The sequence below is a fragment of the Trachinotus anak genome, unplaced genomic scaffold (genome assembly GCF_046630095.1).
Source record: "Trachinotus anak isolate AG129_WGS33_773 ecotype Australia unplaced genomic scaffold, CSIRO_AGI_Tana_v1 ptg000013l, whole genome shotgun sequence".
NCBI classification, from domain to species: Eukaryota; Metazoa; Chordata; class Actinopteri; order Carangiformes; family Carangidae; genus Trachinotus; species Trachinotus anak.
The window spans coordinates 2940161-2957404 of record NW_027273864.1 but is presented as its reverse complement, the minus strand read 5'-3'; the positions used below and the strand labels follow the sequence as shown (position 1 = coordinate 2957404).

The 17244-nt window shown below is 39.6% G+C and overlaps 1 protein-coding gene across 2 annotated transcripts in view; it reads right to left on the bottom strand.

Moving 5' to 3' along the window:
* Positions 1–6113: 6113 nt before the first annotated feature.
* The window catches only part of phf2 (PHD finger protein 2), a 32229-nt gene continuing 21098 nt past the window's right edge, over positions 6114–17244 (bottom strand). The window contains exons 12-22 of one of the 2 annotated variants that reach the window (XM_071494034.1): positions 15533–15886; positions 15243–15359; positions 12860–12975; positions 12464–12642; positions 12089–12156; positions 10004–10170; positions 8808–9127; positions 7883–7978; positions 7684–7793; positions 7286–7601; positions 6114–6314 (exon numbers count right to left, since the gene is read on the bottom strand). In XM_071494034.1, coding sequence (XP_071350135.1) covers positions 6226–6314; positions 7286–7601; positions 7684–7793; positions 7883–7978; positions 8808–9127; positions 10004–10170; positions 12089–12156; positions 12464–12642; positions 12860–12975; positions 15243–15359; positions 15533–15886 — 1932 coding nt within the window. In that variant the 3' untranslated portion in view covers positions 6114–6225. The remainder of the gene's footprint in view (positions 6315–7285; positions 7602–7683; positions 7794–7882; positions 7979–8807; positions 9128–10003; positions 10171–12088; positions 12157–12463; positions 12643–12859; positions 12976–15242; positions 15360–15532; positions 15887–17244) is intronic. The other variant, XM_071494035.1, reaches the window with a different exon arrangement.

Below are 17244 nucleotides of genomic sequence, written 5' to 3'. Positions count from 1 at the left end.
GAGCGGGAGTTAGTCTACGGCGGGAGTTGTTAGCGGTGTGCTAACGCTGTGAAACCAGTTAGGTTTGTTGGTTTGGCGTTGGCTACGGCCCACAGTAGCCTGTGTAAGTGAACGAATAAAATGCCGGGAAAAAATGCTCATGACCTGTAGCTTCATTATTGAGGGACACTACAATACTTTCACAGCATTAATATTGAACCTAGACCTGCTTTATAATCAAAAAAAGACATGGAAATCTTAATTTAAACAATATGGGACCTTTAAAAAGAAACCCTTTAAGTGCACAGGTCTCCTCCTCCAGATTGAACAGACCCAGTGCTTATAACCGTTAAAAGCCCGGAAAGCAGTTTCACATTTAAAGTCAGTGTTTCACCGACATTTTACAGTGAACACAGGATATCGGGGAAGGGTTGGGAGCTTAGACAGCTAATCTAACTAACTGCTAATTTATGAACCAGACGTTCAGGAGGTTTTTACTGGCAGCTGAATTATCCACAGAGGTGTCCTCCCTTCCTTATCAAATGGACCAGGGGATTAAAACCAGTAAAAACACTGAATCAAGCAGTGTCACTCTAAGGCCACGTCCACACTACTACGCTTTCATTTTTAAACACATCTCTTTTGCTCCGTTTTCACCTCCCGTCCACACTACTCTGAAGTTTTCGAGGCCTGAAAACGGAGCGTTTTGGAACCACTGCTGGCCCCGCATCAGTTGGAAAACTCCAGGGCTATGTTATACCTTTTGGAAACAATGACATAGATGCACCAGGTCACTCCCTGATTGGGTCTATCAGCCTCAACAACCAGTGGTGAAACCAGCACAAGTAATGAATTACATGTGTTACTGACCTTGTTGTCTTGGCTAGCAGCTGTTGTTTAGTTAAATTCTGCATGTTAATACCACAACTGCCTTTGCTGTTCCTCGTTTCTGCAACTAAACAGCTGAGTACAACTGAGAGTAGACAATCTGCTTCCTGTTTACACCAGGACACTGATCGTTTCTGGTACAGAGCTAAAACGGTCGTCTAGACAGAGATTATTTTCATTTTACAGCGACAACGTAGGAGTGTGGATGGACCCTAAAAATCTGTGATTCGCAAGCGCTTCTCAGCAGACACATCTTGGAATATGTGAGGGAAACGTAGGGGTGACCATGATTTACCATGATTATAATCACTATTTGGTGTGGTAATTGCTAGAAACATTGGGATATATATAACATAGGTCTAGTCATTTGTAGACATTTGAATGTGGAAAAGTTACTTATTACAACTTTAAGGGTAATTACAATGATGCTTTTTGGGAAGCAAACTGACATATAGGAAAAAGCCTGTGTGTCTATGTGTGTCTGTTTGTGTGTCAGCAGAGGCCAAATGTCTCTCTGCACTTCTGAGTTTCCGTGAAAGACCAGCAGAGGAGTTCCTGTCGGCTGACAGAGCAGTTAATCCACGCAGCGGGGAGCAACTCCAAACACAAGCTTCAAGTCTGCCACTTTTCATCACTGCTACAAAAACAGGCAACCTAAGACTCTTTGTGAACAGATCGCTTCAGAGCTGGTACAGAGTTGCAGCTCTCTACAGCTTTACCAGTCTGTTGGCAGAGGAATCACTGCGTATGATTACTAATGACAGCCCTGAACTCAGAGGAATGGGAAGAATAAAAGGCAGAGTGGGGGGAGAAAAAAAAAATCTTTTAGCAACTTGCATCATTGCGCAGCCACACAAAGGCAAAGCTTAACCTGACATTCCTGTGTAATTAAGACATCTCTCACATGGCACGTTTCTCTTGACCACTTGGGACTCCATACAGAACTGAAGGGTTTTCAAAGCAACTGAGGGCAGCCCATTCACATCTGTGATCACTAAGCATGTGCAGCATGGCCATGAATGCAGTTAGACTGTAACACTCTGCAGGCATTGTTTTTTATACACTGACATTTAAATTGTGATCCCACTTGCCCTTTTTCTCGGGACCAACTGCACCAGTGAAGCTGACAAAGAAATGAGGGATGAGGAGAGAAAGTGTTCAGGGTAAAACTGATAAGGAAATAATACTATGCAGAGTGTTTTTCCACATTAGCTATATTTATTTTCTATTTTAGGGCATCTACAAAACAAAAATCTAATAAAATAAAATGTGCAGTAAGAATATTTTAATCTGTTTCCTGTGCTATCCAATTCCAAAACATCTTGTTTTAGGTAATTCCTGAAATAAACGCAACTTTTCTTAATTTCTAGAAAAATCTTTGGACTAAGTATTTTGTACAAGATTGAAACAATCTTCCTACACTGGCCATGGTGGTTCACAAATGATATTTTTAGGCCACTGACATAGACACACATTAATAGATGAGTTGGAGATTGTTTGCACTAAACTGACTTTGAGTTTACTTTTGTATGTCACACTCACATTTTGTCCAAATAATCTTAGCAACTGCTTATATCAGGATGGAAAATATACAAAAAGCACCCGAGGTTAAAAACCATAATTTTAAATATCAGTGAAACATTTACATTTAATTTTTTTTTTTTTTTAAATAAGTATTTTTGTGTGTAGTTTAGTTTTTCCAGCCAACTTTTAACTTTTTAAACTTGAAAACAGTCTCATAGTAAAATCCATCTAACTTTTCCTCCACACATTGATCCCAGTGTGAACTTGCTTTCATGTCGGTGTGTGAAAATGATCTTAAGAGGACAAATTATGTGATTGTTTCATTCGTTGATGTCGGCACACTTCACGTTCTTGTGTTAACAATTAGCTAACAATAACAACTCACTTTGATGCTCACCAGGGTGGAAACAGGGTCACAACCCTTAACAGCCACACAGGTTCAGTGCCCCCTCTCCCCCCCAGGATCTCACTCATTCACACACACACACACACAGATTGACTGAGAAATTAAATAAAACATCTGTGCAGGAAAACGTAGATTCCCATAAAGATCACTGCCCATGTTTTATTTTTGTGAGATCAATTGTGTCCAGATGTGTTAGACCAGGATTAAAACAATGGGAATCAAACAGCATAATCTATAATCACATAATTTCTTAGTTTATGTATTCAGTCTTTAATTGCACAAAGTAAGATTTTTTGTTTGTTTGTTTGTTGGTTTTGTTGGTTCTGATTTGAAATGCCCTGTAATTATTTTTTTTTATTATCATCTCCTCACTGATGTTCATATTCCTAAACTAGTTCTCATTTCTTTTCTGTGATTATGCTTATAAAATCTGGATGGAATAGAAATAAAAAGGGCAGGCAGCATCAAGATGTATATTAAAAGCTGAACTGAATTGTGAAATGTTTGAGGAAAAGAGGCCAGTAATGCAGACGAGAACAGGATGCCGCTACACCCAATCCTACATTTGTGGTCTCCTTGAAAATTACTGCATTAAGATGATTTCAAAACATGCATCATGTGATATTCACATATTTTTTGACTCCATCTAGTGGCACAGACTGGCTGTTGCTCCGGAGTTTGACAGTAATGTCTGACCACAGATTGAGGAACACAGTCAAATCTTGTGAGGGAATAAATGTAAACATGGGGAAACATTTTTGTTGAACTGAGTGGATCCTGTATAAATTTCTGTGAATATTACATTTAAACTTTAAAACAGCTGCTCAGGATAGTGAAAGGGCATCCTTGAATAAAAGGATCTGACTACTTGAGAGCACTTTTATGTTAATACAGGTTTAATGGTGTTGACTTTGGCTTGGTTTTAATTAATGACTTGGCCAAAGGAGCTGCTAAAGATCTGGGAGACGAGATCCCGAACTGAATCCAGAGGACTGAGCTCAGGCCGATTCTCATGTTAGAAAGCCAGAGCCAGATCAGCTCGGGCTAAAGTGTGGTGCTAGATATGATGCAACTTTCAAGTATGACAATGTGAAGCAAGGAAAAACAGCTTTAGTTGTCACCACAGAAGCCGTCACATCGCAAGTGGGAGAGGAACACATTACAAAGTAGGTTTTCCACAGTAACTGTATTGCAAAAGTAAACAAGGCGGACAATCATATCATTCAACAACAATATGTTTGCTCCTCAGAATTTGCCATTTCTCTGTGTCTTAAAAAAGTGAGCCATGATCTCAAACAGAATTGTCTAAATACAGAAAAATATAGATTCAGGTCAAAAAGGATTGTAAATACTTACTAGTACTGTAAATAACAGTAAGGGAAGACAGCTACAACAGGTATCATTCACTGCCCTGGCACAGTGGATGCATTTAATAGGTTGGACATACAAAAATAAACCACAACAAAGCAACACACATATTGTACAAATAAAAACCTGACAATATGTCCCACTGGCAGAGTTTGATCAGAGCGCGTCTCGTTACTGAGAAGTGGACGCATGGTTTACATCTGTAAAACACTGCTGCTATAGGTTATAGCACATTAAACCATGTTCAAAATGTCCTGACCAAAAATAAAACGGCGTGAAGGAGGGAGGCATGGACGCATCTGCTCAGAACTATAATATTAACAATAATAACATGTCACATTGGAAATGACCATGACGTCATGATAACATTGACACTGAGTGAAGACAGGATGGAGATTAAAAAAAAATGCTTGCTAACATAGAATCTAGTGTGTAAAATGTTTGTGATGCCTCCCAAACACACACACACACACACACACACACACACACACACACATCCAAAAAAAAAAAAGAAAAAGAAAAAAAAAAGATTTTCTGCTAAGGGAGATTTCACAAGTTGATGAAATATTCAAAACAAAAACTCTTAAGAATTGTACAAGTATAAAAAAGCTACAAACATTAATAAATTACATCACTGACACATAAACACTTCACAAGGTGCTAGTAAAATAATTCCGAAACCCTTCAGGATACTAGAACTCAAACAAGAGGCTGGTCATAGAAACTTTAAGTTTTTTTTTTTTTTCCTTTTATATAATTTTTCCTCAAAGCTTCGTCTCTTGTTCAAACAGAATCACAATACAATTAGCTTTGTGTATGTAAGGCCATATGACAATAAATGTATTATTTCTTCAGTTGTTTTCCAGGCAACACCTTTAAATCTATGGGGGGGTAAAAATGAATCTCTGCTATTACAAAAAAAAAAAAAAAAACAGAAAAACAAAACAAAAATTCAAATATTAGGACTATATTGTATATCCATATATATATATTTTTATTCATTTATTCATAATTAGCAAAACCGGTAAAAATGTAGAATTAAGCCTTAAGGAGAAAAGATACAAAAAGTAGTAATTTAAAAGGCTATGTACAAGCTACATTCTATATACTGTACTGTGTGAAGCTGTAAAAATGCAGAGATGAGCCTAAGTTGACGGTGCTGCCTGCGAAAGCAAAAGAAGAGAGAAAGTATCCCCATGCAACTGCAGACCTGACATGGATGAGGCTTATCATTAGCTAACAGGTCCCACGTAGTGTAAGAAATCCTATGCTTTTCATGTCCAAACACACCAAGTCCTGGCCACCAGAGACACTTAGTCTTAACTTATCCTATGTTTAACTGCAGGAAACATTGGGACGCTGCAGCTGTCTGATACACGGCGTTACTCATGATTCACCTTGTGCTTTACAGTCACTCATTTTTCTTTCTATGACTCGAGACAAATAAATAAATATCAGCGTGGATAGTGCTCTGCAAATCTAAGTGTTAACATAAAGGGATAAATGCTCAAGTTGACTCCACTCAGAACCGATGCCCCACAGGATCCTGGCAGGGGAAGGCAGGAAGGACGTAACTGTTTTTTTTCCATTTCAAGCTCGCTGATCATCAGTGTCGCAATGATAAGCTGCATCCATATAGTAGGAATTAATGTGTAAAATCCCCCAACCCTGACCAAAGCGCACATGCAACTGAATACATGCAAGGGATACTTTCAAAAATCTTGGAATGACTGCAATGTACTTCTACTTCATGTTTTAGCAACCCCTGATAAACTGACAGCTGTAGTAAAATGAGACGTGTTCTCTTAAAAAATATTTATAGTAGGTTCTGTACACTTTAATATCTGAAAGTTATAAAGTATAAGTAGAGGCAAAAACCTATTTGAGTGATGTTCTTCTTAGAAATTGAAAAAATGCATGATTTTCTTCTTCTCCCATCTCTTTTGAGTTTGTTTTTTTTTTTTTTTTTTTCCATTGTTGGCTTTAATCAGTGAACGGGGGTTGAGGTTGGGAAAGGACCCAGCTCATGAATTCCCAGTCCTATAACAGTCCGCTGCATACTACAGGAGGAGCTTTCCATTTCGATGGATCTTTAAAATCTTTCCAAGTCTTTGTTTGGCTGTCGCCATGCCTTTCTTTAGCCGCTTAGCTGTAACAGAGAACAAGAGAAGACAGGAGATAAGACAGGAAGTACAGCTAGAGTGTTAGTGCTTCTGCTGCAGTAAAAACATATAACTTGTCCCCAAAATAATATGACCGAAACACACTTCGTTTACATGCATGTCTGCGAGTCTTCTTCTTCCCCGCCTTACAGTTTCTTCTTATAAGCAGGAATGTGTACTGCGTCTCCTGTGTGCTCATCAAAACATGGTTCCATAGCATCACCCGTGGTCAAAACTCAACTTTAAGTTAAAACCTAATAATAGTAATTTATGTTAGAACTCCTCTCTGTTGCCAGTAGAGGTCCACAATTTTCACTGATTACTTAATAGTCTTTTATAGAGCATTTGGGGGGGGGCATATAATGTAAATTAATGTGGTTGTTAAATCAAAAGACACTGGACAAACATAGAGGGTAACTACAGGGGGAAACATTCAACCTGTTTTACCTGAATACAAACTGTTCAGCTGATCTGGCACTAACTGTCAATTGTCAATTTTCCCTATAATTAGTACCAAATTAAGTCACCTGTTAAGTGTCACCCAAATTTCATAGATGATCAAGTCTTTAAAGCCTTTGAGGTTTTGAAATAATTTAATGAACAAATAGTTGTATGGTGGAAAATCCATCATGGCGGACTTTTAGAGGGGGTTCTGTATCTTCAGGGTTTAAACCCTGACTAGCAGTGTATAGCAATGCTAGTGGCTCTGTGAGGCTGGACTGGTACACAGCCGTGCACATCAGCTTTAATATTTACCATGTTCACTTTGTTCTCATTAGCACTGAGCAGCTCAGGATGAAGGGAATTTCATTTGTCTTTATTTGCCTGACTGACACTGTCATCTACACACAACATACAAAATCACACTTCACATGTGATGCTGTGATGGATCTAATTTTTCAACTGCGTTGAGAATGAGCAGTCTAATTGGCCCTACAGTGCTTTCATAGCAACTGACCTTTGGCGTCCGCTGACCCCACGCGATCCCCCTTTGCCATGCTGCTGCTGTTGGTGCTCGTGGAGTTGGTGCTGTTGTTGGGAGAGGACATGGATGGTCGCCTCTGGCTGAGGAAGACCCCCGGTGCCATAGGCTGTGGCCCTCCCGGCGACTTGACTGTTCCAGTGTTGAACTCGTGGTCTGTCAGGCTGCCATCTTGGGAGTCAAGATTGTGCTCTGGCGAGCTACTGTCCTGAGTGATTTTTGGGGGCTCCTCAATTACTATTGCCTTCTTTTTGGTGCTTTTCTTCTTTTTCTTGGTTTTCTGTTGCTCCTCCTGTTGACACATATTTTTTGATCAGCAATACTTACAGGAAATCCTGACCAGTAATATGTAGAAAGATCGCTCATTTACATACCTGATGAGAAAGCTTTGCTGCAGCTGCGGCCAGTCCTGTTTCTATGGAGGCTACTCGGGCTCCGTCTCTTGCTGGTCGCTCTTGTCGAGGAACTGAAGGACCTACACGGGCTGTGATGAGATCGATATATGTGTTTAGAAAAAATGTAATTCACAAAACTGTGAAGGGTACAACGTTCTTCAGTGATACAAGTATTTACCTGTCGGGCTGTATGGAGTGTCGTCACTGCTTTTCCTTTTTTTCGATCTAGATTTGAAAACAGGATTATCCTCTTCAGACTCCAACGAGGGGTAAACTGGAAAAGATGTTAACAGATTACTAACACGCCATGTCATGCATGTAAGGTTTTCAAAGAGGATGGAGATTACATTTATGAAGGATAGAAGGAGACTTAAGTGCAGGTATTTCGGCTTTCTGTGCATCTAAAATGATGGAAGTTTCCAGTGACAGTGTGCAGGACAGCTGTGAGACAGCTGTTGAGTGCCCCCTTCTCTCTCCCTGCTCCCAGCGCAGCCATTGCAATCTAGACGTTCTAATATCTGATAATTGGATGATCAAGATAAAAAATGGCCTGTTTACAAAAGAGAAAACGAGAGCCAGCATGTGAGAAAAGCTTCAAACTGGCCTAAGGATTTCAGAGCGAGAATGTTCGTGCTAGGAGCAACTAATTAGACCCTAATTAGAAGTTCAAAAAGGATGTAAAACAACAATTCGGAACTCGTGTTAATGGCTTATTAACAAGCTGGGAGGGTCCAAACAGCTGTGTTTGGATAGGATTCACAAAGAAAATGTTTCAGAGGAAAAAAGATCACAAATTGGAGCAAGACAAAAGGGCGGATTTGGAAAGAATGCATGAAAAATAAACACGAGCCCTATCACCCACTCCTAATGAAAAGTTGCAGGCCCAAATTTAGAATTAAAGACCCACATGTTGATCCATTGGGGTCAATCTGCTTTTAACAGCAACTGTTAGCAGCAGTGAGAATCATGGCGGATAATTATTTTCTCATTCGTTTGCTCAAAAAATAGCCCGGTGACACCGGCCTGATCTCGGTCAGGCCCAGTCATCTGGCATTTTCAAATCAAACAGGAACAAAGGGAATGAGTCGGCTCTCGGCGCTTACCGTAATCCGAGTCCTTGAAACATGCGTCCATGTGATCCTGGTCATCGTCATAATCCAGACTTTCAATACTGCTGCTTTTCCTGGGTTTCTTCGGGAGCCGTTTGGTGGGCCGCTTGCTGTTGTTGCCGCCTCCGCCGGTGCCAGCTCCTCCACCGGCCTTCTTACCGCCCTGCATGCCGTGCGAGTTGCTCTTCAGCTGGCTATTGTTTTTCGACTGGCTGTTGCTCCACGGCTGCTGCAAGCTGTCTGAAGATGACAGGTTGGCCATGGACAGCATGCCCTGAATGGCCTCCTGTGTGCTGGGAGATGCAGGTGGCTGACTGTAAGTACGTCAATAAGAAATACACAACGACGCAGCCATTACACAGCGGTCAACATGCCGGCAGAGGAGAAGAGCGTCTGAGAACATGAACTGAAAAAGGTTTTCAAGTGGATGCCAAATGTCACCACTTGTGCCATTTGGCATCTTTATCATTTGACAGCTGCAAAATGCTAAAAATTGTACCGAATCTGGAAGAGCTGTCAAATCTAAATCTTGCCCTGTAATTGCTTTGTGGAGCAGTTAAGGAAAATAATTTCACACACCTATTAAGGTTTTAACTGCTGCACTGCAACACAGAGCAAAAGTGACTATCAAACTGCTAATGGACTGTGGTCACTTCATTCCCTGCTTTCACAAAGTTCCTGCTTCAAAGCACCAAAACAATTTGAGAAATTAACATATTTCAGCCAATGTTTTTTTTCTCATTTGTAGCTTTCAGTGTGGTGGAAATAGACCATCAAGAGCTGAACAAAACAGCAAACAGCAAAAAGGCAAAGGGAAGAGCCTGGGGCCATACAGCATTTGATAGATTAACGCAGAATGAAACAAACATTGACTTAACACAGACTGCTGACAGAATCTGCATAAATTGTTGCTTCGGTCACTGGTTGACTTTTAAAAGCGCCAAGCAAAGTTATAAAATTCAGCTTCTTCATCCCGTCATTTGGTCGCTGAGCGGACCGTTTGTTTGTCAGTGCGTCAGCCCATTAAGGAGCGTAAGACCTAAATTTAATTTACTGAGAGGCAAATTGGTCCAGTGGGATTCATTTACAGAGTAACGCTGTGCATGTACTGCAACCCGAGTGTGTTTGGATGTGTCCATTGGTGTTGATGGAAATGGAGAAAGGAATGATGTCAGGGGAAGGCAGTCTACCTGTTGGTGCTGTAGTCAATCCCACCCACTTGCTTGCTGGCCTGCAGCAGGTCGAGAATCCCTGCAGCGCTGCCGCCCTTTTTCTTGACCTTAGAGTTGCGGCTTTTGACCTCAGGCTTGGCCTCTGTGTCTATGTGCAGAGTCTCCTCGTCCGAAGAGTCAACGCTCTGGTTTTGGAGAAAGTGGACAGAGTAGAAGTCATGAATGACACAGCCACAGAGGAATATGGGGCTGCTTCAAAATTCAGACATTTTCCCCTCTGTCTTCTTGTTTTGAACATGATATATACAGATTGGAGCTATTTTGTTTCCTGTGTATTAACTTGTTCTTTCTCATTACTGTTTCATGGCAGTTTCACTGTTTATTATGTGACTTTGACCAGATTAAGCCACTAGAGGGTGCTGTAAAAAAAAAAAAAAAAAAGCTCTGGGCTCATGCCGACGCTTTCTGTGGTTATTTAGCTTAACACAAATTCAAAACATACATTTTCACACATGTAGACACAACAGGTAATAATAGGGAACCCAACTTAGAGCCTTAGAGCTTTGGATCTTATTCCTCAAGCAATTTACATTCAATAATAATACATACATCTGTGGCCTCTGTGGCCCCTGAGAATTTGGATCCGTGGGGCAGTTGCCTGCTTTACCCATAAAAAGCCTTAAATGTGGCTGAAGTTAACTATACGTCTCCAGCTAGAGCTAAAGCTGGAGTTAAAGCTGAGTGAGACCAGCCAGTGAAAAAGCAGATCAAGGGTATGATATTGTTTCCAGTGACCTCTCATTAGTAAACAGCAGAGCATCTGGTGTTAGTCTGTTTCTTCCTCTTCCTCTGTTCACACCGCAGCTATTTCCCTCATCAATGTGTGGTGGTCTACAGCTTATGGAGCCTCTAACTCATGAATTTTTAGTGTACAGAGTACAGGAGTCGTAGTGTTGGAGATCCTAAGAGAATATATCTGTTTGCATGAGTACAACATCTCATCAACCTGAACTCTCTTAATGTGCACAGTGTACAACAGTGAAATTACAAACCAGTACAACTAATACTAAGTACATTTGATAAATGTTTTCTAGAACAGTGGTTCCCAACCTGTGTGTTGTGACCCACTGGTAGACCATGAAAAATCATTTGCTAAATAGTAAAATTTTGGTGAAAAAACATCAATATTAAAAAAAGTAAAGTTTTTAAATGAAATGATTTTTAAAAATATTTTAAAAACTAATAAGATTGTTTTTTTCCCCCTCGCATTAAGGCCTACCACTGTGATAAGCCAATGACAAGAGGGCTTGAAGACGAACTGGTGCGGCTTCAGCAGTAATGCGTATGTTGTACTAGACGTTTGTGGCAGTGAAGAGGGAGCATTTCAGCCCATTTCAGTGGCTGAAATGGGTTTCCTCCGGAATGGGTTTCCTCCGGAGGGCTCAGCCTTAGACATAGAGCCAGTTGAGGTGGTTTGGGAATCTGATTAGGATGCCTCCTGAGCGCCTTACTTTGGAGGTTTTTCGGGCATGTCCAACTGCGAGAAGACCCAGCGGTAGGAGTTGCATATCCAATCTGGTCTGGGAACACCTCAGGATCCCTCAGGAGGAGCCAGAAAGCATTGCTAGAGAGAGGGACATCTGGAATACCCTGCTCAGCCTGCTGCCACTGTGACCCGACGGATGGATGGAGGAACTTTTATGTCGTTGCCGGTCAGACCACTTTACTGCCTGACCACATCGTATATTTGTTTGTGCACACTAAAATATTACATCCATGGCAAAAAGTGGAGTATCAAAAGGGATAGCTGGTTAGCAGCAGAACTAAAGGAAGGAGAGTCAGGAGGAGAGGAGAGACAGATGGAGAATGGACGGGTGATCTCTGCCCCTCAAACAAAAAGAATACAATTTTTTGACCTTCCTGTTTTTTTAATGTTTGATTGTTATCATTAAAATAAAAAGTGTTCTGAAAACATTATTTGACCACCACATTGTTATGGGGTCAGATGTGGACCACCAACATTTTAGAGATTTGAAAGTGGGACATAAGTTGGAAAAGGTTGGGAACTACTGGTCTAGGACATTAGTAAAGATCGATACGTACCTTGGTCACCAAGGGTTGGAACTTTGGTTTTTTGGCTGGTTGGATGGGTTCTCTGATGTCTGACAAAACTGGAGAAAAGTGAATTCATCACTGAGCAACAGTGCAAATGCAGGTTGTTAAAACTTTACGATTGTTGATAGTAGGGCTGAGTATCAATCACTGAAGAAAGCGAAGATGTGATTCCAAGGTCTGGAACAGGGCTTCCTTTAAACCCTTTTTATGTACCAAAATAAACCAAACTGCTTAATGCATCAGTACGAAAATAAAAATGCCCTAAAGCTAAATAATCGATACTCTGGAAATATTGAGATTTGATACCCAGCCCTAGCTGATATTTCAAATAAACACTACAGGCAATAAGTCTAACATACTCACAGGACAGATCTCTCTTAACGGTGTTCTTTTTCCGTCTAATGGGGAATTCATCAATTTTCAGCTCCCCCTCATCTGAGACATACTCATACTCGTCCCTCACTGGCTTGGTTTTGTCCTCCTTTAGGTTTTGTAATGAACCAAAAATACTTGAGTTGGTCTGAGGTTTCAGCGTCTTGGAGCTGAAGAGGAAACCAAAGGACAACGGGGGAATGATACGAGGCTCAGCCAGGCACTCACAGTGAGAAGACCTTGAATTAGCTCTAATGGACACGGTGCTGATGGCCACATAGCTCTATAATCACTGTAATACACCACATGAGGAGGTTCACATGCTCTCCTCTCGAAAGACCTTTGATGAAAGCGTTTATATGGCAATTACAGCCATTCCATACATACCCAAGCATTTTCTTGTGAGACACAGTGAAGCTGAATTTGTCTTTATTGCTTGACAGTGGTGTTCTGTCAAATTTGCACTCCTCCTCCATTTTTAGCAGGGAATCTGGTTTACTATTCTGTAAAGGGAAAAAGGAAATAAGAACAATGGTAAATGAAATCGCCATGATGTTAAATGACAGACACAAGCACCAGGACGATGTCGTAGCTTATCACTGATATGTTAGTGTCGGCATTTTATGTCACCACAAAAGATACACATTTAAAGCTCAATTTCACAGCTGCACTAATCAGTTTTGATGAAAATGGCTCAGATGAAGCGAATGTAGTGATGAACCACAGCGAATTATCATCCAACTGTGCAGTTCCCTTCGGATCTACAAGGCATCTCGTTTTCTTTGAGCTTGTCTTTCTGGCCAGCAAACTTCATAAACCTTGTTTCCACCAACAGCAAACAGAAACCCAGTACCTCTGCCTCTCCCCTAAGGTGGCCAATAAATAAATGAAATAACAATACAAAATCAATATAACAATAACACAGGCTTGTCTATACAACACATTCATTCATTGATGTTTATTATGACCTGGTTACGTTTATTTCATAGTAAGGTTTTCATAGTCATTAGTTGAGTTTCAATGTATCTGGCATTAATATATTTTGTTGTATTTGTTGTCTTATAGAGTTTTTATAAGTACTAATTTCATTTCAAATTAAGTTAACTCTTAAAATCCACTGTTTAATATTTGCTGTTTGTTTATTTGTATTTTATTTGTTTGTATCTAAAATCTAAAATCTTATCTAAAATCTTTCAGAACGCAGTAAGAAAAATATTTTTATAATGTGGCTTCAACCTTTTCATTTGTGCACTTGTATATGTCCAAACTTTGTATCGGCTTTCTCTCAGTGGTGTACATGTCTCCTTCACTTAAACCCATTTTTAGCTCTAATTATATATATACATATAAATCTATTTCCTGTAGTCTCTGTATGTCAATATTTTTGACTTTTTCAAATCATGTAAATTTCACCAATAGTAGCTCTAGATCTGATACATATTAATAAATAAATAAAAATGATCAAATTCAGCAAATTTCCCACTTGTTTGAGTTTGTTGTTGTTTCTTTAAATAAACTCAAATAACCAGAGTCTCATCTCTCAAACATTATCAATCCTTCCCACGTATACAATTGTAACAGCCCTGAATTAATAAACACTAAAAATTCTTTACTACGGATAAAACAAATTAAGGATCTCAAATCTCAAATGACTATAATGATTAAAATGAATCTAAGCACATGAAGGTAACTGTGTGGATTTCAGTATCATAAGTGAGTTAAATGAAATGAATCTTCTGTCTAACTGACATGTAAAAAAAAACTACAAGGGAATAATTTGATGACAATGAAAACATTACTGCTAAAAAGACTGAAATCATCATGAGGTTAATCCCCATAGATGATATTCACTTGAGACATTTTGCGGCTCCCTGTAAACTAAAATAAAATCTACTGAGGCAAAAGACAGCCATGAAAATCACCACAGAGCAGATGTTGTAATTAACTGAAATCCAAGAATACACATTTTCAAATATTCACTCCTCAACAATTTTGCCTCCTAAATTAAAGGCATGTGATAATACAGTGTAACCTAAAGCTTAAATTTCACACTGACTATTTTTTTTTTTTTATTAAACTTTAAATTAAGCATTAATACAAAGTAAAGGCCTGATCACCCTGCATGCTCTGCACAGTGGAACTGTGAACTTTTGCACCTGAGATCATGAGTGAAGATGAGGTCTACAGTGACCTTGGTTAACAACTAACAGGGTCTCTAGTCCATCTGCAAATATTTGGCCTAATGTGACGGAGCAGCTGTATGGAAGGACTGCAAACATTCAACATGAGTTTGACATTGAATTTTCCATGAAACTAAAGCCCTTTAATGTCTTCCGTTCAACTAAATGACACTTTAGCTCTGAAAAGATTTCCCATGTTGTTCAGCAATAACGATACAAAGAACTTGTCCCTAAAGATGAAGGCATATGTAAATACTCCACACGGTGGATATGGAAATGGTGTAATTCCATTAGGTAAACTCTGGGACGGTGGATGTTTCTGGAGCAGCTTTGATGAGCTGCAGACCCAAAATGTGCAACTTGGGCCACATCATTATTTCAGCTGATTGCTTTGAAGTGAAGTGTGCAAATCACTTCTGGACGATTCTGCATATTTGTCTGTTCAGTTGCTCAGCTTGTAGGCTTCAAAACCTTTAAAAGCAGCCTTCAGTTTGCTTTAACTTTCAAAAGATTTGTGATACTATTTACTTTGGCCTGTAACAAGCAGCCATTAGTTTTAAATAATAACTTGTCAGCTGAAACGATCTTACCTTATACTTCCATTTTGCTTCAGTCTTGTTTTTGTTCTGCTCTCTGATTTCAAACTTCTCCATGTTGTTCTGCTTTGAAATCTCCTTGTCCGACATGCTCAGGACATTCTTAACAGCCTGGAAAATTGAAATATTTGCAGAAACACACAATTAATAACAGAAAAATTCTTTTGCAATATTAAGGTTTACTTTTGCCTTCCTGCATATACAGTTAAATTTCACAAGCTTTCATAATCATCCCACAACATAACAACAATATTCACTTCATGCCAACATCACCATCTGGTCACCTTCATCTTTTTTGGTTGATCCATTTTACTCAAGATGTCCTTTGCATGGGACTCCAGAGCAGCAAAGCTGGAGGGTTTAGGAGGCGGTGATGACTCTTTCGCCTTCTTAGCTTTCTTCTTTCCTCCTTCCTTGACCTTCGGCACCTTCGGGGGCTTTGGGGCCTTGGGCATCTTTGGGGGTTTGGGAGGTTTTGGAGGTTTGGGAGGTTTGGAAGCTTTCTTTCTAGCTTTCTCTCTGCTAGGTGAGGGGACATGGGCTGGGGAAACGGGCTCTTCCGGCTCAGAGTGGGTGGATGGCGGCTCTTCCACTGGGACCTTAATGCTGGGCTCACTCTTAATGGCTTTTGTTGCGTTCTAGAAGTGAAGGCAGGGAAATTTTATTTTGTAATCAGCAGTTAAATGTCACCAAGAGATGTAAGCTGTACAGACCATGAACTGAAAAGACTGAAAATTTAAAAAATCATTGACAATCTTGACCATCAAGTAATAATTATTATTATTACTATTATAAAGCAGGTCTAGGTTCTATATTAATACTGTGAAAGTATCAAAGCCTTCTAACTTTGTGATGTCACAAAAAAGCAGTCGCTGCTTTCTGCCACGCCCCAAGCCCCGCCCACCTGGACCCATCGTCAAACCTTGCAGGATTTGGTTTCTCTGAGTGTTTACCTGAAATCTGCTATATTTTTTATTGGATCACTCAAATCAAAAGTAGCCTGAGAGAGCAGATGTAAAACTACGATTTTTGGTTCTTAAAACCACAAATAAATTTTCTTATAGATATCAATACTTAAAAAAAAACACAAAAGTGTAAAATATGGGAGCTTTAAGTATTGCTTGTTGCTTGTTGTTTGCCATTTTAAAACCGTTTGAAGTCATCATTTTAGCTCTTTTACCTTGTCATTGTCTTTTGACATCACTCATTGAGATTTTGCAGGTTAAACAAAAGACAGATAAATTAAGTGTGAAAATTATTAGTTGCATCCTTTCATGCTGGAACATCTATCTGCCTGTAGCAGTGTTTAACATGTCAGTTTTCCTTATTTTCACAATTAAATTGTGATGTTAATGATAATGTTAAAAACTATTCTCAGAAAAAGCAGTGAGTGACTGCACCATGCATCAGAATTGATCAAGAACTTCAACTGTGGACATCACATCCGTGAAAGGAGACACAGCCCATGAAAGGAGACAGGGCCTTGCAGACGTAAGGTGCCTCATATCCATCACTAACATTTCTTTCTTCTTCAAACTCCTTAGAACAGACAATTGTTTTTCCGCTTAGGACTTTAAGTAGCCTTGATAAATTGTTTTTGTCAGAACCACAAACTACTATTTGTTTTCAGTGTAACAGAAATTCTGTTTTATAAATACAAGACTAACCTGGTTGTCCTTAGTTAAAGTGTAGGTGATGTTCCTGTAATATATCCTCAAGTTGTCACTGTTGTTGTTTGTTTTTTTTTAATTTCTTCATCTAAATGATCCAAACTAATACATAAAATGCATACATTCTATCTATCTGCTCAGCACATTGTAACCTCGGTGGGAAATATAATGCTGCTTTTGGGAAAAAGTCCACCTTAAGATTAAGGAGGTTTTCATTCATGTCTTTGTTTGTTTGTCAGATGGATTACGCAGAAAGTACGGAACTGATTTGCACCAAACTTGGTGCAGGGCTGGGGAGGAACCAGTTAGTGAGGTGGATCCACTGA